The sequence below is a fragment of the Agrilus planipennis genome, unplaced genomic scaffold (assembly GCF_000699045.2).
Source record: "Agrilus planipennis isolate EAB-ADULT unplaced genomic scaffold, Apla_2.0 scaffold213, whole genome shotgun sequence".
NCBI classification, from domain to species: domain Eukaryota; kingdom Metazoa; phylum Arthropoda; class Insecta; order Coleoptera; family Buprestidae; genus Agrilus; species Agrilus planipennis.
Genome location: NW_020439124.1, coordinates 528,223 through 548,544, shown reverse-complemented (window position 1 = coordinate 548,544; position 20,322 = coordinate 528,223). Strand labels below are relative to the sequence as shown.

Sequence of the window (20,322 nt, the reverse complement as noted above, 5' to 3'; positions counted from 1 at the left end):
CATCTTTAACTATCTGCGAACAGTAATCTAACCTAGGTCTACCTCTACCCCTCCTAACTCCCATTCCTGCATCTGACTAGACCTTCATGCTCGAGAAGGTGTCCTACCAACCTATCTCACCTATTTCTTATTGACATTCATAAAGTCCTCTGTTCTCCTATTCTTTCTAATACCTCTTCATTTCTAACCTTCTCTATCCACGGTATCTTCATCATTCGCCTATAACACCCTCTTTCGAACGCTTTTAACCTTTTCTTTTCCGCCGCGCCCACTGTCCATGTTTCGCACCCGTACAACGCCGCGATCCAAACATACACCTTTAACAATCTTTTTCGAATTTCTAAATTAAACGTTAGCGAGCATAGAAGTGACTTTTTTATTGAAGGCGACACGACCCTGCGCTATCCTCTGCTTTATATCCCTACTACTCCTTCCGTCCTGACTTATCTGACTTCCTAAATATCTAAAATCAGTCACTTCTTCTAATTTTTCGTCTCCTATCCTTATATTTGCAGACAAATACTGTATTAAATTCTAAGTTTAGGTTTCTTACAACTCTTCCCCAATTGCTGAAAGCACGGACCACCACTGGTTACTACCACAATACTTTAATACCTACTAGCCTACCACTTATAAATATAATTCCTCAACGAAATATTGTCGTTTGTATGGGAATAAGTCTTTTGTACTCTACGTTCGTCGTAGGCCATCAACAGACTATGATGAATGCATTTCTAAAATGAATTTAAAGCGGTCGGTATTGTTGAAGAAGTGGTCGATCAAGAAAGCGTTTTAAAGCGAACTGACTAGAATGATAAATATCATCTTAATATGGTGTATTAAATACATTCTTGCTTGAAATGTGCTGCTGTAAGGAGCTGGCTAATCTAACATAGATTAAGTAGATATTTGCAATTATCGAAAACATCCTTTTGACGCAAAAATTAGAAATGAACCGGATAGCAATTTTGCCGGATTCTACATTCGACAATCTATTCCTTCTTTTTTAGAAATCTCTATTATATCGATGTTACCGGAAATGTATGAAAGCTAGGAGTTGTATTGAATTCCTAGGAAATGTATACAATTTCGAGGCTATTCGGGAAATCTATAATATATTATTTTAAAGATTTTTTTAATGCATAATTGTATGAAATTCAGATATTGTACTAGGAAATGTATAATGCTTTTTGTGAATAAAATAAATAAAACACGTTAGTAAACTGAGAATCAGAGTTGTGGTATTGTATGTATTGGTGACGTTATTGTTTGGTTAGGTTAGGTTTGGAGATGTATATACATTAGTAACGTTATTGTATGGCTATTAGGTAGATTTATGACAGACTCCAATCTCCCTAACCAAACAATGACGTCACCAATGGATATAGGTACATCTCCAAACAGCTTGTTGTATTATTGCCTATTGCTATTTAGAAAATGTGTAGTCTTCCTAGGAAATATGTCTTATATAATATATTTCACACATTTCCAGACGATTTTAGGACTTCTATACATTTCCTAGGAATTGAACGTAATGACGGATTTCATATATTTCTGGTAACTTCGACACATATAATAACACACGTTTAAATTTTCTTTTTTAAATTTCATTCTATAAAACAAAACATTCGTTATAAGCAGTGTTCATTATAACCGAGTCCTCTATGCTGACAAAGTTAAAATAATTTTCTTAGATACGTAAAGACGTACCGGGTTCCTTTATAGGAAAATTTTAAACCTGTATCGCATTGATAATTTATATCCTTTTACAGATTAGTTTAAGGCATCGAGATGTTTGAAATATAAAGCCATTAACAATATCCATTTGTATAAATCATACTGACTGTAGATATGGCTACTCCTATTTACGTTTCGAAAAAGGTGCTCATTTGGTTCGATAAATCGATCGTGTACCACAATAAAATAAATAGAGTGGTGCACCACAGACATATAAATGACTGGCGCATTGTAAAAAATTGTAGATCTTATCTAAAAAAATCGATAATCGAAAATATGAATTCTTTTATGAAGTAGCGGTCGAAACCGCGCTCAAGTTCACAGAGGGGGGGCAGAGCACAGCGTGTCATTGACAACACACAACCGCGTGTACCACTTGAATTCTTAAAAATACAGGGTGTCCAATCGTATCCGTATGCAAAAAACGTAGTCGCTGTTCTATAAGAGCGCAAAATGAAGAAGCAACAGAACGAAAATGAAGCAAGATGGCCAAAAATTAATGTAACTAATAGAAATTTTTGATACTTTGTAAAGCTCCATTATAAGAAAATACCACAAATGACGCGGTAAACGCCATCTGTAGTACGATGCTACATTTTAGGATTACGTATGCTCTAACAAGGTCCATTTAAATATATGGATATCTACTTGCTGAAACGAATCCCGGCGTAGCTAACCTCAACGTGATAGGCACGTTACCATAATCGAATAAAATAATTCGAAGTGGTCTGTATTCTGTCGAAACTGCCAGACGCGGATCGCGATTTCGATCTTTTTGGATCTCATCAGCGCGTCGCAGACAGCTCCGACAGAACACAGACCAGCTTTTACCTGCTGTCCTAACAGTGCGTTTTAGAAAATACCACAAATGGCGCTGTAAACGCCATCTGTAGTAAGATGCTACATTTTAGAATATGAGACGCGATTCGGTCTTTCTGGATCTCATCAGCGCGTGGCCTATCACGTTGAGGTTAGCTACGCCGGGATTCGTTTCAGCAAGTAGATATCCATATATTTAAATGGACCTTGTTGGAGCATACGTAATCCTAATTATCAGTTATCCGTATTTTTTTAAAGACTCGATAAATTGCAAATTATAACAAAATAAAGAGAAATCTGTTTAAAATCATAAAGCTTTAGAACATACAAATTTTTAAATTTATTTCCTTCAAATTTGGACATTTGGTAAGAAGGTGACTTCCAAATGGATTTTTCCCAATCGATAGTAGAGAAAATATATAATTTGGTTTTAATAGATGCTGAACAATTTAATGCTTAAACAATTAATTCAATACGCCTAAAGAAGTATAACTCAAAAAATTAAGTAACTTTTAAGAACACCCTGTATATATAATGGTTCGTTACCGATCTACGAAATGTTGGTCTGTGAAGCGATGACACTTTTGAGCACGTCTCCTAGCGGGGTTTCGACTGTTTTATGTTCGTTCAAATGATGTCACAGTGACCAGCCAACTTTATAAATAGAATTGCTTCAATATTTCATTTTTTCTGTAGTTTGATTTACGATTCTAAAATTCTAATTATGGACCCGCGACCGTGTGGTCAATAAAACATAAATTATTTTAATAGAAATATTCAAATCTGGAACAACAGCTTGTGTTGATATTGATAGTGCGGTTACACTGGGTTAAACATGAGGTCATTCACAGATCTCAATAAAGCAATACAGGTCTTATAAGATAGAGATGTTATTAGATACATATAAATATTTGAAAATATTTAATATTTCTGGTAGTAGAATAATCAAATAGGTGTAACAAAATTTAAAAAGAAACCACAGTATTTCCGAAATAATAGCAAATCTTTCTATAGTTTTATTCCAGTTTAGTCCCCTTGCTGAATAGAACATGTCACGGATTAGGNGCGACCGTGTGGTCAATAAAACATAAATTATTTTAATAGAAATATTCAAATCTGGAACAACAGCTTGTGTTGATATTGATAGTGCGGTTACACTGGGTTAAACATGAGGTCATTCACAGATCTCAATAAAGCAATACAGGTCTTATAAGATAGAGATGTTATTAGATACATATAAATATTTGAAAATATTTAATATTTCTGGTAGTAGAATAATCAAATAGGTGTAACAAAATTTAAAAAGAAACCACAGTATTTCCGAAATAATAGCAAATCTTTCTATAGTTTTATTCCAGTTTAGTCCCCTTGCTGAATAGAACATGTCACGGATTAGGCTACGCTAGCGGGAACTAAACATGGCGACCTGTATAGCCGCCATGTTGCGATCAAATAATATGAATTTCTAAATATTCAATTTTTCCTTTGGAACTCTTAATCTATTTCCTCGAAATAATTTGACTTATGAAGTCGACTTAACTGGTATCAAGTATCGGAACATATTAAGTAGGTATCTTTTAAAATAGCTTTTTTCTGTCTACCTTCTCTCAAAATTGGATGAAATAGCACACAGGTCTAGCGAATCTATAGGACATTACTGATTTTATTATTTTAATGTATCCCTACGGGTTTTAACCCTATGTATGTACATTAAAAACATCGCGACTTCCTCATTTACCTTTTTTTTTTGTTTCGGGATCGCAAAACCATCTGTCTGATGATGTTTACATTTAAAATTGGTTGCTGATGCATTGTGCAAGTCATGGTAGCGTTCGTGGCGAAACAAATATCAACTTTCCTCAAGAATTAACTGTTTCTATTTCACGTTGTATATGTTTGCCTTGGATAAATTCGTGACAGGGGGTTCAGGTTCAAGCTAACAAATGGATCTGTGGCATGAGTATTGTTTTTGCGTTAAAATATATTAATATGTAGTGTTTGATGGATACCGGTATCGGGTAGCGGTGTCCGATGCAAAACTCCCACTGATCCCATTACCCTAACACCAGGGGGTTGAAACTCCGCTAAACGGCAACCCGAACACGCTAAATGTCTTTCCATAACCTCACTGTTGCTGCCGATGGACTTGTTCTATCTACCTTTTAACACCACAATACGTGTAAAAATTATGCCATAAAATTTCGAAACAAGTTTAACTTAATATCCAAGTTATGACTTAGACTAGAGTATATTTTGTTTCTTGGGAAATTCAATTTTTAAATAATTGTTTTTAAGTAGGTATTTTATTTTCTGGTAGATGGCAGAACACACATAATCAGCATCAATAGGTAATATAGTACAATTATACAATCATGTTATATGTTTTGTACAATTTTTAACATTTTCATTGCTTTACAAACAACTGGATTTGGATTACAGAAGACAAGTTTCGAAATATCATCGGAGACGACCACCTGACTACCCTGCCCATCCGTATTAAGATATTCAAACGGGTCAAAATGGACAGCCAACTTGTTCCTTGTCACAGAAATATTTTTCGGCAATAATTCCGACTGTTTTATTCGGTGTTGAACGTTTCATTCTCACTTTTAGTAATTTCGTTCTTATAAGGGATCGTAGGTCGAATTACACGACGACATTTATTCACAAACAGGTTGTGCTCGAAAACATGATAAGTAACAAAAGAAAACGTACTTTATTGAATAAATACATTGACAAACACGACGAAAAGATTCCCAATACTGCACATGTACATCCCAGACAATAAAACAAAATTATTATTCCTGAATGTAGCAGAATCTCTAGGTAGCTTTCCCGTGGGAAAGAAAATAAGAAGGCAAAAATAAAAAAAACAAATAATTGATTTTATTGTTGAAATTAGAGTTTAGTTTATAAAATTTAAACCTTTTCAAACGAAATTAAATTCTTTTTTGTGATAACACAAAATGGAAACTACGACTTATCATCATCATCATCATCATCATCATAAGGTCGTCAGACAAGATAAAAAAGACAAAATTTGTAGCTACATGAGTAAAATTAAGTCTCCTAGAAAGAGACTACAGCAAAAACTAAGCAACATTCTATAGAAGACTTGGTGGATGATAGCAAAATGATTAATTGTAATGTAACTGACATCAACACTGTCTCAAAACAAATTAAACGAACAAGAAATTGAGGAAACAGATAAGCAAGAAGTTAGATCTGCAGAAATTAGACTAATTACTCCAAAATAAGACCAAGGTCAAAAATAAGTCTGTAATTGCAAAACAAAAGTCAAGACATAAAAAGTAAGTTCTAGATGAAGATTCAATCTACATCAACACCAGTTAAAACATCACACTCAAGTGCTACCCAATTAAGAACTAAAAATGAAAATATTAATTTTGCATTTAATCAGTTTAAAGTTTAAAGAACCTACACAAATTATACAAATAAATTATCAAGGTCTGAACATATTCATAAAGAAAAGATGTTGACTCAGCTTTAGAACACGTCCATTGCGCTAAGTTTATTTTTTTGCCGCGACACTTCTTTGTTTGCGGCGCTAGTGGTGCTCGGGGAATTTCCGCTTTCTATTTTTGAAGGGTGTTCATGCGCTACGCTAGAGTCAAATGGGTACAACTCATTTGAAACGGCTAGAGATATGCCCCTTCTATCTACATATGAGTGCACCGCGACAAAATTTCAAATTCTATCATATTTCATCATCAGCTTTTCTCAAGGTCACATCTCTTACTGTTTGAAACTAAATTTATTCAAATATCAAAAAAACTTGGTAACTAAACATATTTACTTTACTTCGTGGTTTATAAAGAGGAAACTACAATGTGAAGCCTCTTTATATTAAGGGAGGGCTTCGTCCGATGAATTTGTCAAGGGCCGTAGATGATATAGTTACGCCACTGGTAATTCCGTTCCGTTATACTACTTAATAACCGATTAAAGCCTTTTGGAAGGTTGCGGTTCGAGCATGCTAATATTTGTTTTCAAGGAACCATTGGAGAAAAGGAAGTGGTCCTTACCTGTTGCCAAGTGTCATTATTGAGAGACTGAAAGTGTTTGAATTGGATTAACTTTGGCGGTTTCATTTGCAGCCGAAATGACCCAAGGTCAATATTTGCTCGTCTTGGCCCCGAAACAAAAGACTGTTTGCAGGAAAGAACATCATTCTGACCATTGTGCTCGTCGAGTTGTTGTTTGCTTTCGAATTTTGCTCAGGTGTCCAAATCGCAATGTTTTCTTTGAACTTTTTGCTATTACCGAATCGACCTCAGAATAAATAGCAACGAACTTTACCTAGGACACATGCACCGTCCGTTTGCTTCGATTTTGAAATTGAATTTGATCGGATCGTTGATCCTTTGGTTCTTATATGTATTTCTACGTAAGCGCCAAGGAGGAGCAGAGGGTCTTTGTTGTGTTTATTTTTAATGCCTTAGGGGAGTTTGGATGGTGATTACGTCAAAAATATTTACATATGTATTTTTTCTGACTTTTCTGCAAAATTTGATAGATTTAACATCATCATCATAATCATAAGCTCGTTAGTCCTAAGACTGGCTGGACACGTACCTCCAAAAACTTAAAAAAAAAAAATGCTTTTGGGTGTTTCATTCCCACCAGCCAGTAATGCTGGTGGGCGGGCAGTACCTCCGGACTATGCCGGAAGGTAGGTCGGAAGGCCCTCTTCAGCCTGCAGTCAGGAATCGTGGGAATGGGTGGGTGGTGGTTCGGGTGAGAAAGATGAGGACGGACGAAATGAAGATAGAAGAGAGTGAAAGATTATCTGTTGACTATTACTACCTCAGCATTTGCCTAAGTGATCCAAGGAAACCACAGAAAAACTTGGACCAAGGCAGACGGACCCAGAATCGAACCGGTGTCCTCCCGAATGCTAAGCAATGGTCTAGACCTCTAGGCCATGCCACTCGGTGACGTACCTTCACTCTTTCCTATCCTAAGCTAATCTTTGCATTTCCCTAAAAGTAGAACAACCCACATTCTTAACTATTTGCGAACACTAATCTAATCTAGGTCTACCTTTACCCTTCCTAACTTCCGTTTCTGTCACTAATATGTCTCTGACTAAACCTTCATGCTTGAGGACCTAGGATCTACCTATCTCGCCTATTTCTTATTGACTTCCTCTATTCTCCTATTCTTTCAAATATTTCTTCAATTCTAACCTTCTCTATCTACGGTACCCTCATCATTTGCCTGTAATACCACATTCCGAATGCTTCTAAACTTTTCTTTTTCTCTGCGCTTCACCGTCCATGTTTTGTACCCCTACAGCGCTCCAAACATACACCTTACAACGGGGGTTAAAATTACCAAAATTCTGCTTACGTAATACTTGAATGACCCCTGTGTGTTTAAATCTGTACGAAGTGTGAACGTGCATTGCCATGGGTCAGTTCCAGCTGGTGAAATACCGTTTCATCTCGTTGAGAATTTATTATAAAGTCACTAGACATTCCACCACGCTCACGCATACATGGCATAGTTGGAATGGCGTGAACTAGCATGGGCGCATTCGATTGTCAACACCGATGCTCGTCAAGGGATGTCGTGATTTAAATGGGGACGCGTCCGAAAGGTGAGTGCGTGCCTGCGCCCACTCGACGCGCATTAGCGTCTCGCACATCTCTCTTTCGACACAGTGTAATTACCGGCTGTAAAAAAATCGGGGCCCATACGTGAGTTAATTGAATTTTTTGACGCGCGCGATGAGATTCCTCGACTCTTCAACTCTGCGACATAAACCTCATCCGTAAATGGTTCCTCGAACTTACGGCTTAACTGCTTTTTATTGGTGGAACGATACAATTGACGCCGTACCAATGAATAAACGGTACTTAAAGAGGGATTATTATGAGTAATGACGACTAATGGTGATGCGACCGCAAGGTGGCGCACATTAAAGAGAAAATAGAAAATAAACGACCCGACGTGCGAGTACATTTAAAAATTTACTGACGATTTCACAGGCACTTTTGAAAGGAAACGGCATCAACGTAACGTGATGGATACTCCAAGATAAAAGGAAACTGTAATTTTTAAAGTCGTAGTGGGCTTTAATAATAAATTAAACATGTACATGCGTACGAAAGGAAGTAAATGTAGGTGATACATCTACTGAGAGAAATAACAGACAAATAAACTGGAACGTATCTTATGCAGTAGAGCAATCTAAAATTTAAAGGCGCAACAACTATCATCTTGTTATTAGTTTCTTCATTTTGACCTTATTTTATTATCTATGTTGATTTTGTATTGAAAATTCATCCTTTACAACAATGCCCGAAGGTTCCTGACTAGAGTGCGGGCCTCATGTGGCTAATGAGGAGCACACCGATAAAGGGATTTCCCCGTAGATTCCTCATGAAAATTCCACTAAAAAAGAGGTGATACTAAAATAAGGATTACCTTATGGGTTTTCATATGGGTCTAAAGGGGTAAATCTAACACACCTACAAACTTACAATTAAATCTACTTTATGAGATCTCGATGAGGCAAATCCGTTTGAAAACAGTCTCGGTAAAATGAAAAACTTTATAAAAAATCGTAACAATCCCCTTGTTCAATTACATCTTTTACATTTGCAACAAACCAACAAGTGTACCTCCTGATATTGTTATTATAAGACAACTGAAACCAGACGCATCAAGTCGAATTTTCCAGTAAAACGATTGTAATTTAAAGTATTATTGAATACAAAAGAGCCCAATAACACAATCTTACTTAAGAGTAAACAAATTTTACAAATAAATGATATTCCTCCAAATGGAGGTATAAATTGTATTGAAATTTGTGGTAAACTACTACCAAAATGAAAATCCCTTTATACGTATCCACGCGATGCTAAGTATTTTGAAATGTACCTATAGTTTCTGTAAACAATGAAAATATCGTTACCTGTAAAATCATAGATGATAATATGTGTTGTACCGTTGCTACATATGTAAAGGTGAACAGTTTCTCATTAGTAAAATATATTTCTTATTCAATTTTGTAAATGCTGCAAGGCGTTATATGCTCCTTCCTTTCCCTAGCGGGCAACCTCAAGGGGCCACAAGAGGTGGTGTGGCTACCTGTTTAGGGACCCTACCTGCACCCCCCCCAATATTCTAGTCGGGTTGGTTAGTCAAAATTAACGAATTAATTTCAATATGACACTGATCTTCTGCTACCACTAGTTGTCCTTACAGTCAACTTCGATCAACAGTCAACGATATTTCCGAAAAACATTACTAACTACAACTGTTGTAATAAATTGCATTTTTTAGTTAAAAACGATTTAACTTATCGAACATAAACCGTCAATCCGTCAATATCAATATATTTATATACCCACAATTACTGATTTTTATAAATTCAATTTTCCTCAAGACCTGACAATATTGGAAATGCGTGACAATACAAAGATTCACTGGCGTTCAATGTACCTATTGTCAAAGAAAAGGGATTGTGTAGTATATTCTCTGGTAGCCTGAGGCCACAAATAATCAGGCAAATTACCATCAATTCACGAAGCATTTACATTGCAAAGCCCATGTATCCATTGTAGATTCTCATAAATTACAGAACACATTAAACAAGATTAAATGACAAGCTGACAGAAAAAAATAATGTGAATTTAGATATTCAAACAAATTTACTGTATGCAACACTGCTAAATTACAAAATATTCAGAACATAAACAGAAAAATAAATTTTCCTGTTGTGTATGTATTTCGAAATGCTGTCTTGATTCTTACAATTCTTAAGATTTTTGTAATAAATATTTATTCTATTTTGCGTCGTGCCATATTACATATTCAGACAACACTTACAGTGGTAGGTACTAGACTGTTAGAGTTGTACCTATGTGTTTACAAAAAATTTACAAATTGAACCCTTTATTAATCAGTGTCTTGTTTCTAAATAGGTAGTGCTAAACTTGAGTGCTATACTAAAATATTTAGTGATTACCATAAATTTTGGTCGCTATTTTAGTGAGGTACTGGTTAGTGTTGGTGTATTTACACTTCGGAAAATGCTGGGGCAGTAATTTTCCACAGATAATCTTTCATTCTCTTCTGTCTTCATTTCGTCCGTCTCATCGTTCTCACCATAACCACCACCTACCCAATCCCACGATTCCTGAAAGGAGTCTGAAGAGGGTCTTCCGCCTTACCTTCCGGCCTAGTCCAGCATTGGCGGAAATGAAATATCCAAGTTTTTTTTATCGATTAAAGGACAAACGTTGATCCAATACTGAGTGTTAAATGCTTCGTTAAGGGTGTTCAACAACGCTAAAAGTATGGACAGTGTACTGGCATCGAAATAATGAAGCTATTTTTAGCGTTATTTATTCATTTCATATGATAGTTCACAGCAATAAAATTGATGGCATAAGTAAAGGTCTTTAAAGGACGTTACCTTTGCCAGAACATTCACCACTGATGGCATCAAACCTGACATAAAATGGAAGAAACTTGGGAAAAAATGATAGATCAATAAGCATCTAGCACACTTTGGACATTTTACTATGGTCTTTTATCCAGTGTTCGTTAAAAGGATAAAGGCTATTTAAATTTTTGGTGTTTCATTCCAACCAGCTACTACGCCGGAGGGTATAGAGAAAAACCCTCTTCAATATCCTTTCAGGAATCATGGAAATGGGCGGATAATGATGGATTATCTGTGGGATATTATTAATGCCCCGGCATTTTCCTACATGATCTAAGGAAATTACAGAAAAACTTGGACTAGGACAGACGGACCCGGATTCGAATCGATCCCCTTCCGAATTTGAGCGATACAATTTGCCAGTAATTTCATACAAATAATAGCTAGTCAAAACCGACTTTGTCGTGGGGGTTATACAATTTATCAATGAAAACTTTTCAAGATTGTTTTTATTTCATTACAACAAGGGACGCTTGTATATGGATGCTGCAAAACTACCATCGCTTTATCATATGTTGATGATGAATAGTAAACCAAATGAGTTTTATAGGTCTATGGTCCTTTCATATTAATGAACTTAGCAAAGAAACGTTGATCTTTAATTTGAGTTTTTCTGTAGTGGATAAAGTTAATTCAAAACTAAATTCATTAAAAAAAAAAATAAAAATAACAGTGGTGTCCGATATGAGTTTATTGCGAATGCTTTTAAATCGATGTACGTTGACACATGCAATTGGCACTTCAAACTTAGCAAATGATTGACGACCATTATAAATTTAGAACGTGATCCTTCGATGAATTTTGCAATCGTCGATCGAAATGTAACGGAGAAGACGGAACGCCTCCGCTACGGATAGACGTGCCTACCTGATAATTTATCTGATATCCTAAACTGTCATCAAAACGATCATAAATGCACTAAAAAGTACATACATAAAGTAAGGATAACGACGAGTCCACACTGACGTCCCCGGCCATAATAATTCAATTCAAAGGACTTGTTATTCTTTGTTCAATTACTAATAAAAATCTCGCTCGTATAAGCCGAACGTCTTTCAACGCATAAATCTCAGTAAACAATGGTACTTCTCAGTTATATGTCAATAAAATATTTCCTGGAATATCTAGGGTTACACGCGTGCGACACAAAAAAAAAAAAAAAAGAAAAAAAAAATTGTTCCTAGAAAGCGCGCTACGAAATCTAGTAGGTATTAAGGTATTAACGACGAAGAGACACAAGAGAACAGAAAGGGTTGTAACGTTGCCTCAACACCGCATTTTGCCCGTCCTTTTCCCGAACGTTGGCCGGTTATTGGTTCGTCCTTGTCTACGTTTCGTTGCCAGATGGCGCAAACGTATGGAGATCGTAGCGGGCTGATCGCGGCTCGCCTGTTTAGTCGATTGTCTACTGTTTAACTCAACGCGCGCGTGCGTAAGATGAAAACGTAGCGGAGATTTCAACGGTCGATCAAGAGACGAACCCGGAAAAGCTCCAGTTACGACCAAAAAACCGCGTTAAAAACCGAAATTAAAGCGATTACCCCGACCGCAAGACTCAATTGAAAAGAGAAGAATCCAACCAAAAAATGTTCAGTGTTAAAAACAGTGTCTGACGGTGTCAAGAATGAGTTGTTAGAGGAGACGAAACGTGTTAAATAAAAAAAAAACAAAAAACGAACATAAAAAGTGGAAGAATGCGCCCGTTGTTGTTCTTGCCGCATCACCGGTCCTGGTAAGATACCTTTAAAACTACACTACACTAAATAACCAATCGGAAAGTGTCAGAATAAATAACGCAAGAAAGAGATAAACAGTTGCCAGATGTCGCCCCGAACAAAAAAACTCTGGTCCGTGGTGAAATGGTACGGCTGTCCAGTTACCATCGAAAAATAAATACTGTAGGTACCAGAAACATGAATCTCCTATTAAAGCTCGCACAGTAAATTTCGTTTCTGCGTGACGGACGGTATTGATAATAATAAAAATCAAAAAAGTGTTAAGTGTTAAACGAAAAAGACAAATGCACATCGAATTACCACCACTCAAGATCATGCAGGCATCTACCGAGTCATCAAACGTTCTGGCATCGTCGGTTTGTGATAAGCAGCAAAATTCGTCAGCCAAAGGTTCCGAGATGCCTATCGCCGCATCGTCCCACATAAACCTGGCGATCCTGCAGGAAAACTTCTTGCAAAGGTCCATCCAAAACGTGGCACTGTCGTTACAGAACGCCATGATGAATTCCTTGCAGCAGGCGGCCTTATTACCCCCCAATTCGGCAGCAGCCGCTGCCCTCAATCTGCAAGCCCTCGAGTCATATTTAACCCTCCAACGATTAACTTCGGTTTCCGCAAATGTGAACGTCAACAATGGTAGAATCGATATCCTCAAACTAGCAACCAGTAACGCTAAAATAACCGAAGAATCCATCGCGAGCAACGAAGAAAATGCTCAAAACACAAGTTTAACCGAAGACGTTGACTTAGCAGAAGAGGTCGAAGAAGACTTGGCCCTTTTGGACAGCGACGAGACCCTTAGTAACTTCCAGATCTCCAATTCGCCGGTAGACACGAGTTATCCAAGTTTAATTATGAACTCTTTGTACCATGGATCCCCGTCGACAACGTCTTCTACATCTCCTTCGTCGTCGACAAGTACGACCACGTCAACTGTAACGACGTCTTCAGCGGTCACCTCGACCGTGACGACGAATACGAAACAAAAGGGGTCGTCCAGGCCCAAGAAACAGTTCATCTGTAAATTTTGCAGTCGACAGTTCACCAAGAGCTACAACCTGTTGATTCACGAACGAACTCATACGGATGAACGACCCTATTCATGTGATATCTGCGGGAAGGCGTTCAGGAGACAGGACCATTTAAGGGATCACAGGTACGCATGTATATGTATGACATTAATCTCTTTCAGTAGGTACCTGGTACAATTTTGTGAAGTCAAAATTGTATTAGTATCAATGCATACAGAAAACAATACAATTCATGTCAAACATGTCATGGGCACTTGACCATAAATAAATATTGCATTGTTCTTTCTTCCTAAATGTTTCATCACGGAACTTTATCGGAGTACAACTTGAAACTATTTCATTGATTTTTCATTATATGAACAATGATAAAAAATTAAGAGCGTAATATCCCTTTTAAAAGATAAGTTAGCCATTTTTTGTATAGTTTTTGATAGACAGTTGATTCCAAGCATATGAGTTGAAACATCGAAACATTGTGTAAGTAATAATAGATTTTTCGAAAACCTTAAAATTTACCTTCATGGGTAGCTACATAATATGTAGGCATATGAGGTAAATACCGCGCCAAAAACAATTCGTTGCTATAGCTAAAAGTATTTCCAACGTCAACTTAGAAAATCCTTTAACAATCCATAATAGTGAGAAATCAAATTAAGCAAGAATTCTACCTTTTCCAATCATTAAACTGCTTCTGCATTACATAACCTAACATAATTTGATTTAACCTCAAACTATTTTGAAGTTGGTGAAATTGTTCGTATAGTAAGTAGTTTCTTCCGGAAGGTTTTCAAAACGTTCATTTTCTTACTGGCTTTAAATACATGTCTTCAGTTATACTAACTTGATGGATTATTATATTAATCGATTACTATAATTTGCTTCGTGCTGTAGTAATTATAAGCCACACATCGTTGTTCTGTTGTAATTATTCAAACTATTTTAATCAATACGAATTCTTTAAGCCAAAATACAATAACATCATCCACTTATTATTAATATCAGGTACTTACTAAAAATAATTTCGGAAGATCTCTATGTATGCATCTTGTTGCATAGCAACAGTCATTTGAGTCCGTTGTACACACAGTTTTGCTATTTCACAGTTTTCATTCAATCAATTTCTATCATCATTTTTGTTAAGTTTATTAGTCTACTGGTTAAAGTGTTGTGCTTTGAATTCGGTCGTTTAATATTAATAAATATTCTTAAACATATCTAGTATTTATCTTTATCGAGGCTTTTTGTGCCATTCAAAAAAGTGCCTTCATATAAGTCGTCAAACCAAGGCGACAACATTTTTGGTCCTTCGAGCCGGATACTTGGTACTCTCATCACGTGCAAGCTGGTGCTAGAAACGAGGGTGGTTTGAGTCCAAAAATTAGTCAGTGAAATTCATATGTGGTTATTGATTCATTTTCTTCAGACCATAAAATGCGCAAGAATTGTCGATAGGGTTTTTGAATGGAAATTTATGTCTTTAATGTTGTGTAAGACATTTTCGCAATATGTATGAAACTTACGCGGTAATTACCAAGACATAATATATTCTAAAGACTATGATAAGAAAGTTGAATAATACCATAGCTAAGTGAGAAGATAATGACGATCGAACAACTAAATTAACGGTATGATAGCGATCATAGTATTTTTTTCTTAACGAGTGTCAATCTTCAAAATTTGAAACGTGGCTGTCGCATCTCTTTGTGAGTATAAAGAAGAAGGCAGCTGCGGTCCGGTGTACGTACAATGACCAATATTGTGCTTTATTACCTGCATTGACGTCATAATAACTCATGTTTCGGAGATATCATCTCTAATAAATCTATTTTTGACCTATAACCTCTACGGTACTCCAACGTATGACTTCTATTGAACGATGCTTTTAGTTTTACATCTTCCAGGTGTCTCGAAGTGAAATGGTGGATGGTTACAAAATAGTAACAAATTAAAATGATTGCTACTACCTACATAAACTTAAGTCTTAATAATATAATTATTATTATGATGTATTCACATTTTGGGAATAAGAATAGGATAAGGTTGTCCACTTGTCCCAAGACGAAAACGTTATTAAGTATTGGATTTATATCAGGTAATGCTGATGAACGATTTGCTTGATCATCGCAGTTTTTAGCTTGACTTGATCTTCTATTGTTGCCACATGATTTCATGTTGAGTAATTTCAAGCTATATGATGCTAAAGCTCCCGACAGAAAAAAAGGTTAGAAGCGTTCGAAATGTGGTGTTACAGGCGAATGATAAGGATACAGTGGATAGAGAAAGTTAGAAATGAGGAGGTACTAGAAAAAGTAGGAAAAAACAGAAGACGCTAAGGAAATCAATAGAAATAGACGAGATGGGTTGGTAGGACATTTTCGCAGGCATGAAGAACTAGTTAGAGACATTTTAGAAACAGAAATAGGAGTTAGGAGGAGCAGAGGTAGATTTAGATTAGATTACTGTTCACAAATAGTTAAGGATGTGGGATGATCTAGTTTTAGTGAAATGCGAAAATTAACTGAGGATGGGAAAGAACAACTAATCTTGGGGTTGACCACCCTGTGTTCATGATGATAATGAATACAACCAGTATATGAAAAAGCATTATTTGTGCAACCATATATTCAAAAATTAACTGTTGAAACTATATAAGAGGAAATTAACTTCGATTTTAACAGAATATTCTTGTGAATATACGACAAATGTGGCCCGCAAGATAATTTGGGTTGGCCACTCCTGACAATGAAAATATTTGCGGCCAAACAGAATCTCCTTAAATATTATATGGTTGGTCTTCTTTCAGTTCCAAAAGATACAATAGAATTACTATTTCATTGGATTCTAATAATTGCAAGCTCAATATTCCATCGTTTTAGATTTTGCTATGACGCATTGACATCCTACTGGAAGTTCAATAGCAATAGCAATATATTACAAATCCACTATCAACAAGCAATTTTACCTTTATTAAGGAAATACAAAGTTTCATTTCTAACATGATTAGAAGCTTGAGAGTCATGGACTATTATGGCCTCTAAGGCCAAACGGCAATGACATGGTTGAAGAGCTAAATTCGCCTACGCCAGTTTAGCAAAAACGGGAAAACTTGAAAATGGCTGAAAGTCCTGAATGTTTTAAGAAAAAAGTTTGAAAAAAATCAAGGCGTCTTGAAAAAGTATTTGATTTTCCAAACTGATGAAAAACTACTTGATTTCAAGTGAAGTTAAACCGGCGAGGTTGCCAATTAAGTGAAGCCGTAAATCCCTATATCTACCCATTAGTGGAAAGCGGAGATTATCACCTACTTGCAAATAGATAATACACAAATGTATTTGTTAGTGTAGACTTTTTTGAATTTCGCTAATGATAATGACCATTTTCCTCTTTTCATAATAATGAAAATTTGGTATTCCAGAATAAGCCACGCATTAACATTCCGTCGCACCGATTATCCCCGTCACCAACTGTCTTTCAGTTCAATTCTTTTTCGGATTGCTGATTTACTGCGGTCATAAAAGCCTTAGTGTAAGAACAATGTGTCATTAAATATTACCGTATGCCAGTAGAAGCCATTCTTTAGAGTAAACACACAATAAAATTTGTCAACCTTGTCAAGGCTCAGCAACATAATTTTAGGCCTAACGATAAACTTGGTACATCCACGGTCCGTCGGCTGACCGTTTAACGACTTCCTCTCAGTGCTTTTCATGGCATTTATTCTTTTATAAAACAGTTATTAAGATATTCGATTTTTCGAAGCTTTGTCGACAACGCGTTGAAAAATCAATAAAATAGTTTTACCTATTACTTCCCTATAACCGTCTACTATCAAGTTTACATGCCATATTTCCTCTTTAGTTTAAATAACTACTAGGTATACGAAATTATTATTAATTCGCCTTTAATAAGGCTCCTACCTAAAGAGCTTTATTTTTTTTATTATTTTTATACTAATATTAAATAAACTTAAAAATGTAGGGATGAGCTCAAAGATAGAAGAGTGATACTTAGTTTGTATAAAGAGCAACAGGCAGTTATAGAACTAGGCATGCAACGTAGAGAGTAAATATTAGAAAGGGAGTCAGACATCGCTACTTTTTAATCTATACATCGAAGACGCGATCAACATCATTAAAGACAGTACAACTGTAGGGATAGATACACAGGGACAAAAAATTAGTATGCTGAGATTTTCAGATGATATAGCAGTATTAGCATCTAGCAAGGAGGACTTAGAGATAGCTTTAAATTAAATTTAAGAGGTACTGACAGATGAGTAATGTATGAAAATAAATAAAAGTAAAACTAAAATACTGGTATGCAAGGGAAGAAAAAGTAGGGAAAGAGCGAATATAAAGATAGGAGAACGAAAAATTAGAAGAAGTGGCTGATTTTAGATATCCAGGAAGTCAGATAAGTCAGGACGGAAGGAGTAGTAGGGATATAAAGCAGAGGATAGCGCAGGGTCGTGTCGCCTTTAATAAAAAGAAGTCACTTCTATGCTCGCGAACGGTTAATTTAGAAATTCGAAAAAGGTTGTTAAAGGTGTATGTTTGGAGCACGGCGTTGTACGGGTGCGAAACATGGACAGTGGGAGCGGCGGAAAAGAAAAGGTTAGAAGCGTTCGAAATGTGGTGTTATAGGCGGATGATGAGGATATCGTGGGTAGAAAAGGTTAGAAATGAAGAGGTATTGGAAAGAATAGGAGAACAGAGGACTCTATGGAAGTCAATAAAAAATAGGCGAGATAGGTTGGTAGGACACCTTCTTAGGCATGAAGGTCTAGTCAGAGACATATTAGAGGCAGAAACAGGAGTTAGGAGGGGTAGAAGTAGATCTATATTAGAGTAATGTTCGCAAATAGTTAAGGATGTATGTTGTTCTAGTTTTAGTGAAATGGGAAGTTTTGCTCAGGATAGGAAAAAGTGGAGGTACGTGTCCAACCAGTCTTAGGACTGACGACCTTATGATGATGATGATTATATTAATAATGTGAAGTAGTTATGTTTACTTACAAAGTTTTCTCGAAATCCCAATAAATTTCGTAAAAAGCTAGCATATACCTAGGTACCTACTCATTTAATTCTAGCGCAGACCATAAACGTCCTCCGATAATAGAGAGCGGGGGTTCCCCGAGCAATATATGCCCCTGCCACCAAAAGAATGCTGCGGCAAAAAAATGAAGTTATCGCAATGGATGCGTTCTAAAACTGAACGGTATATTTTTCTTAAGAATGTCAAAATTTTGGTAATTTATTTGTATAATTAGTGTTAGTTTTTGATAAAGGTTATTGAGTTGTAAACTTTAAAAAGCCTGGTTATAAAATTATAAGGTTCTAAATACATGGATTATTTGTTAGTTGGAATGGTTCAAATGTAAGACGGAGGGGTACCAACATAACCATCACCTAACCTTGAATTACAAAAATAACACACCTTTCGCATAATTATCTACCGTTAATTACTCTATTACTTATATATATTTCTTCTTACAATTGCGTTAAAAAAAATTGAAACATTTTTCGAACATTATCGATGCTCATATTCACATTTCATCAGCATAATCTTCTGCTAATATCTCAATACGGATGAAAGTAACAGACACATCAACTGCATTAATTAGATTATAATTAGCATTGTGTCTTGCACTCAAACTTATGTAATTATACCTACATGAAACGATAGCGTGTAGGTATATATGCCTCTTTGAATGTATGTAAATCGCTAGCAACTGTTAATAGTCTTATAACGTTCAAAACTAACCGCGTTGCATAGTAAACGTTAATATGCCTACACTGGCGCATTTCTTCATGTCATTACCGCAGAAGTGCATACCAAACCTATTTCCATACACACCTTCCTTCCATAATATTCAATCGCAAATCCACCTCTCGAATGTGTCATAACGTGAGGTATATTGCAACGTTTGCAACTCCGTAAGGTCAAAACGGACCATTATTTACGTTTATTATTCGATATTCAAATTTTATTGCCTGACTCTACACCATTAAACGTTTACAATGAACTGATCGTTTGTTTATACGAAATAAACCAGGCGATGGGTATGTTCCGTTTAATAGATGGACGAATAGCAATAATCGAGAAAATCTTTGGTAAAATAAAGAGTGTTTTAATTTGATTGATAACCTTCGAGATTATGTGAATATGGAATCTAATTGTTTCCACAACTACCTAATCTCAATGTCATTTTAGATACTGGCAGTGTACAATGAGATTAAAGAATTAGGTAAATGTCTATATGATGGCCCCAAGGGGGGGGATCGAAAGAGAAGGTCTCCCCCACCACTGTACCATAAAAAGTTCGTGGAGGTCTCACCCCCATAAAAAGTTATGGGGGTTAGATGGGGTGGGGGTAGGGGGAATCGAAAGAGGGTGGTAACCTGAGTAAAACCCCATAAGAAATTTGCGGCGGTCTCACCCTAATAAAAAGTTATGGGGGTGGAAAGTTGATTATTTTGACAATTTTCATATACTATAATTCAAATAAAATTCAATAAAA

General features: G+C 36.1%; 1 protein-coding gene across 1 annotated transcript in view; it reads left to right on the top strand.

The window, feature by feature from the left end:
- Positions 1–12,451: 12,451 nt before the first annotated feature.
- LOC108738849 (protein sister of odd and bowel) overlaps positions 12,452–20,322 on the top strand; it is a 22,372-nt gene continuing 14,501 nt past the window's right edge. The window contains exon 1 of the mRNA XM_018472448.1: positions 12,452–13,927. Coding sequence (XP_018327950.1) covers positions 13,056–13,927 — 872 coding nt within the window. The 5' untranslated portion in view covers positions 12,452–13,055. The remainder of the gene's footprint in view (positions 13,928–20,322) is intronic.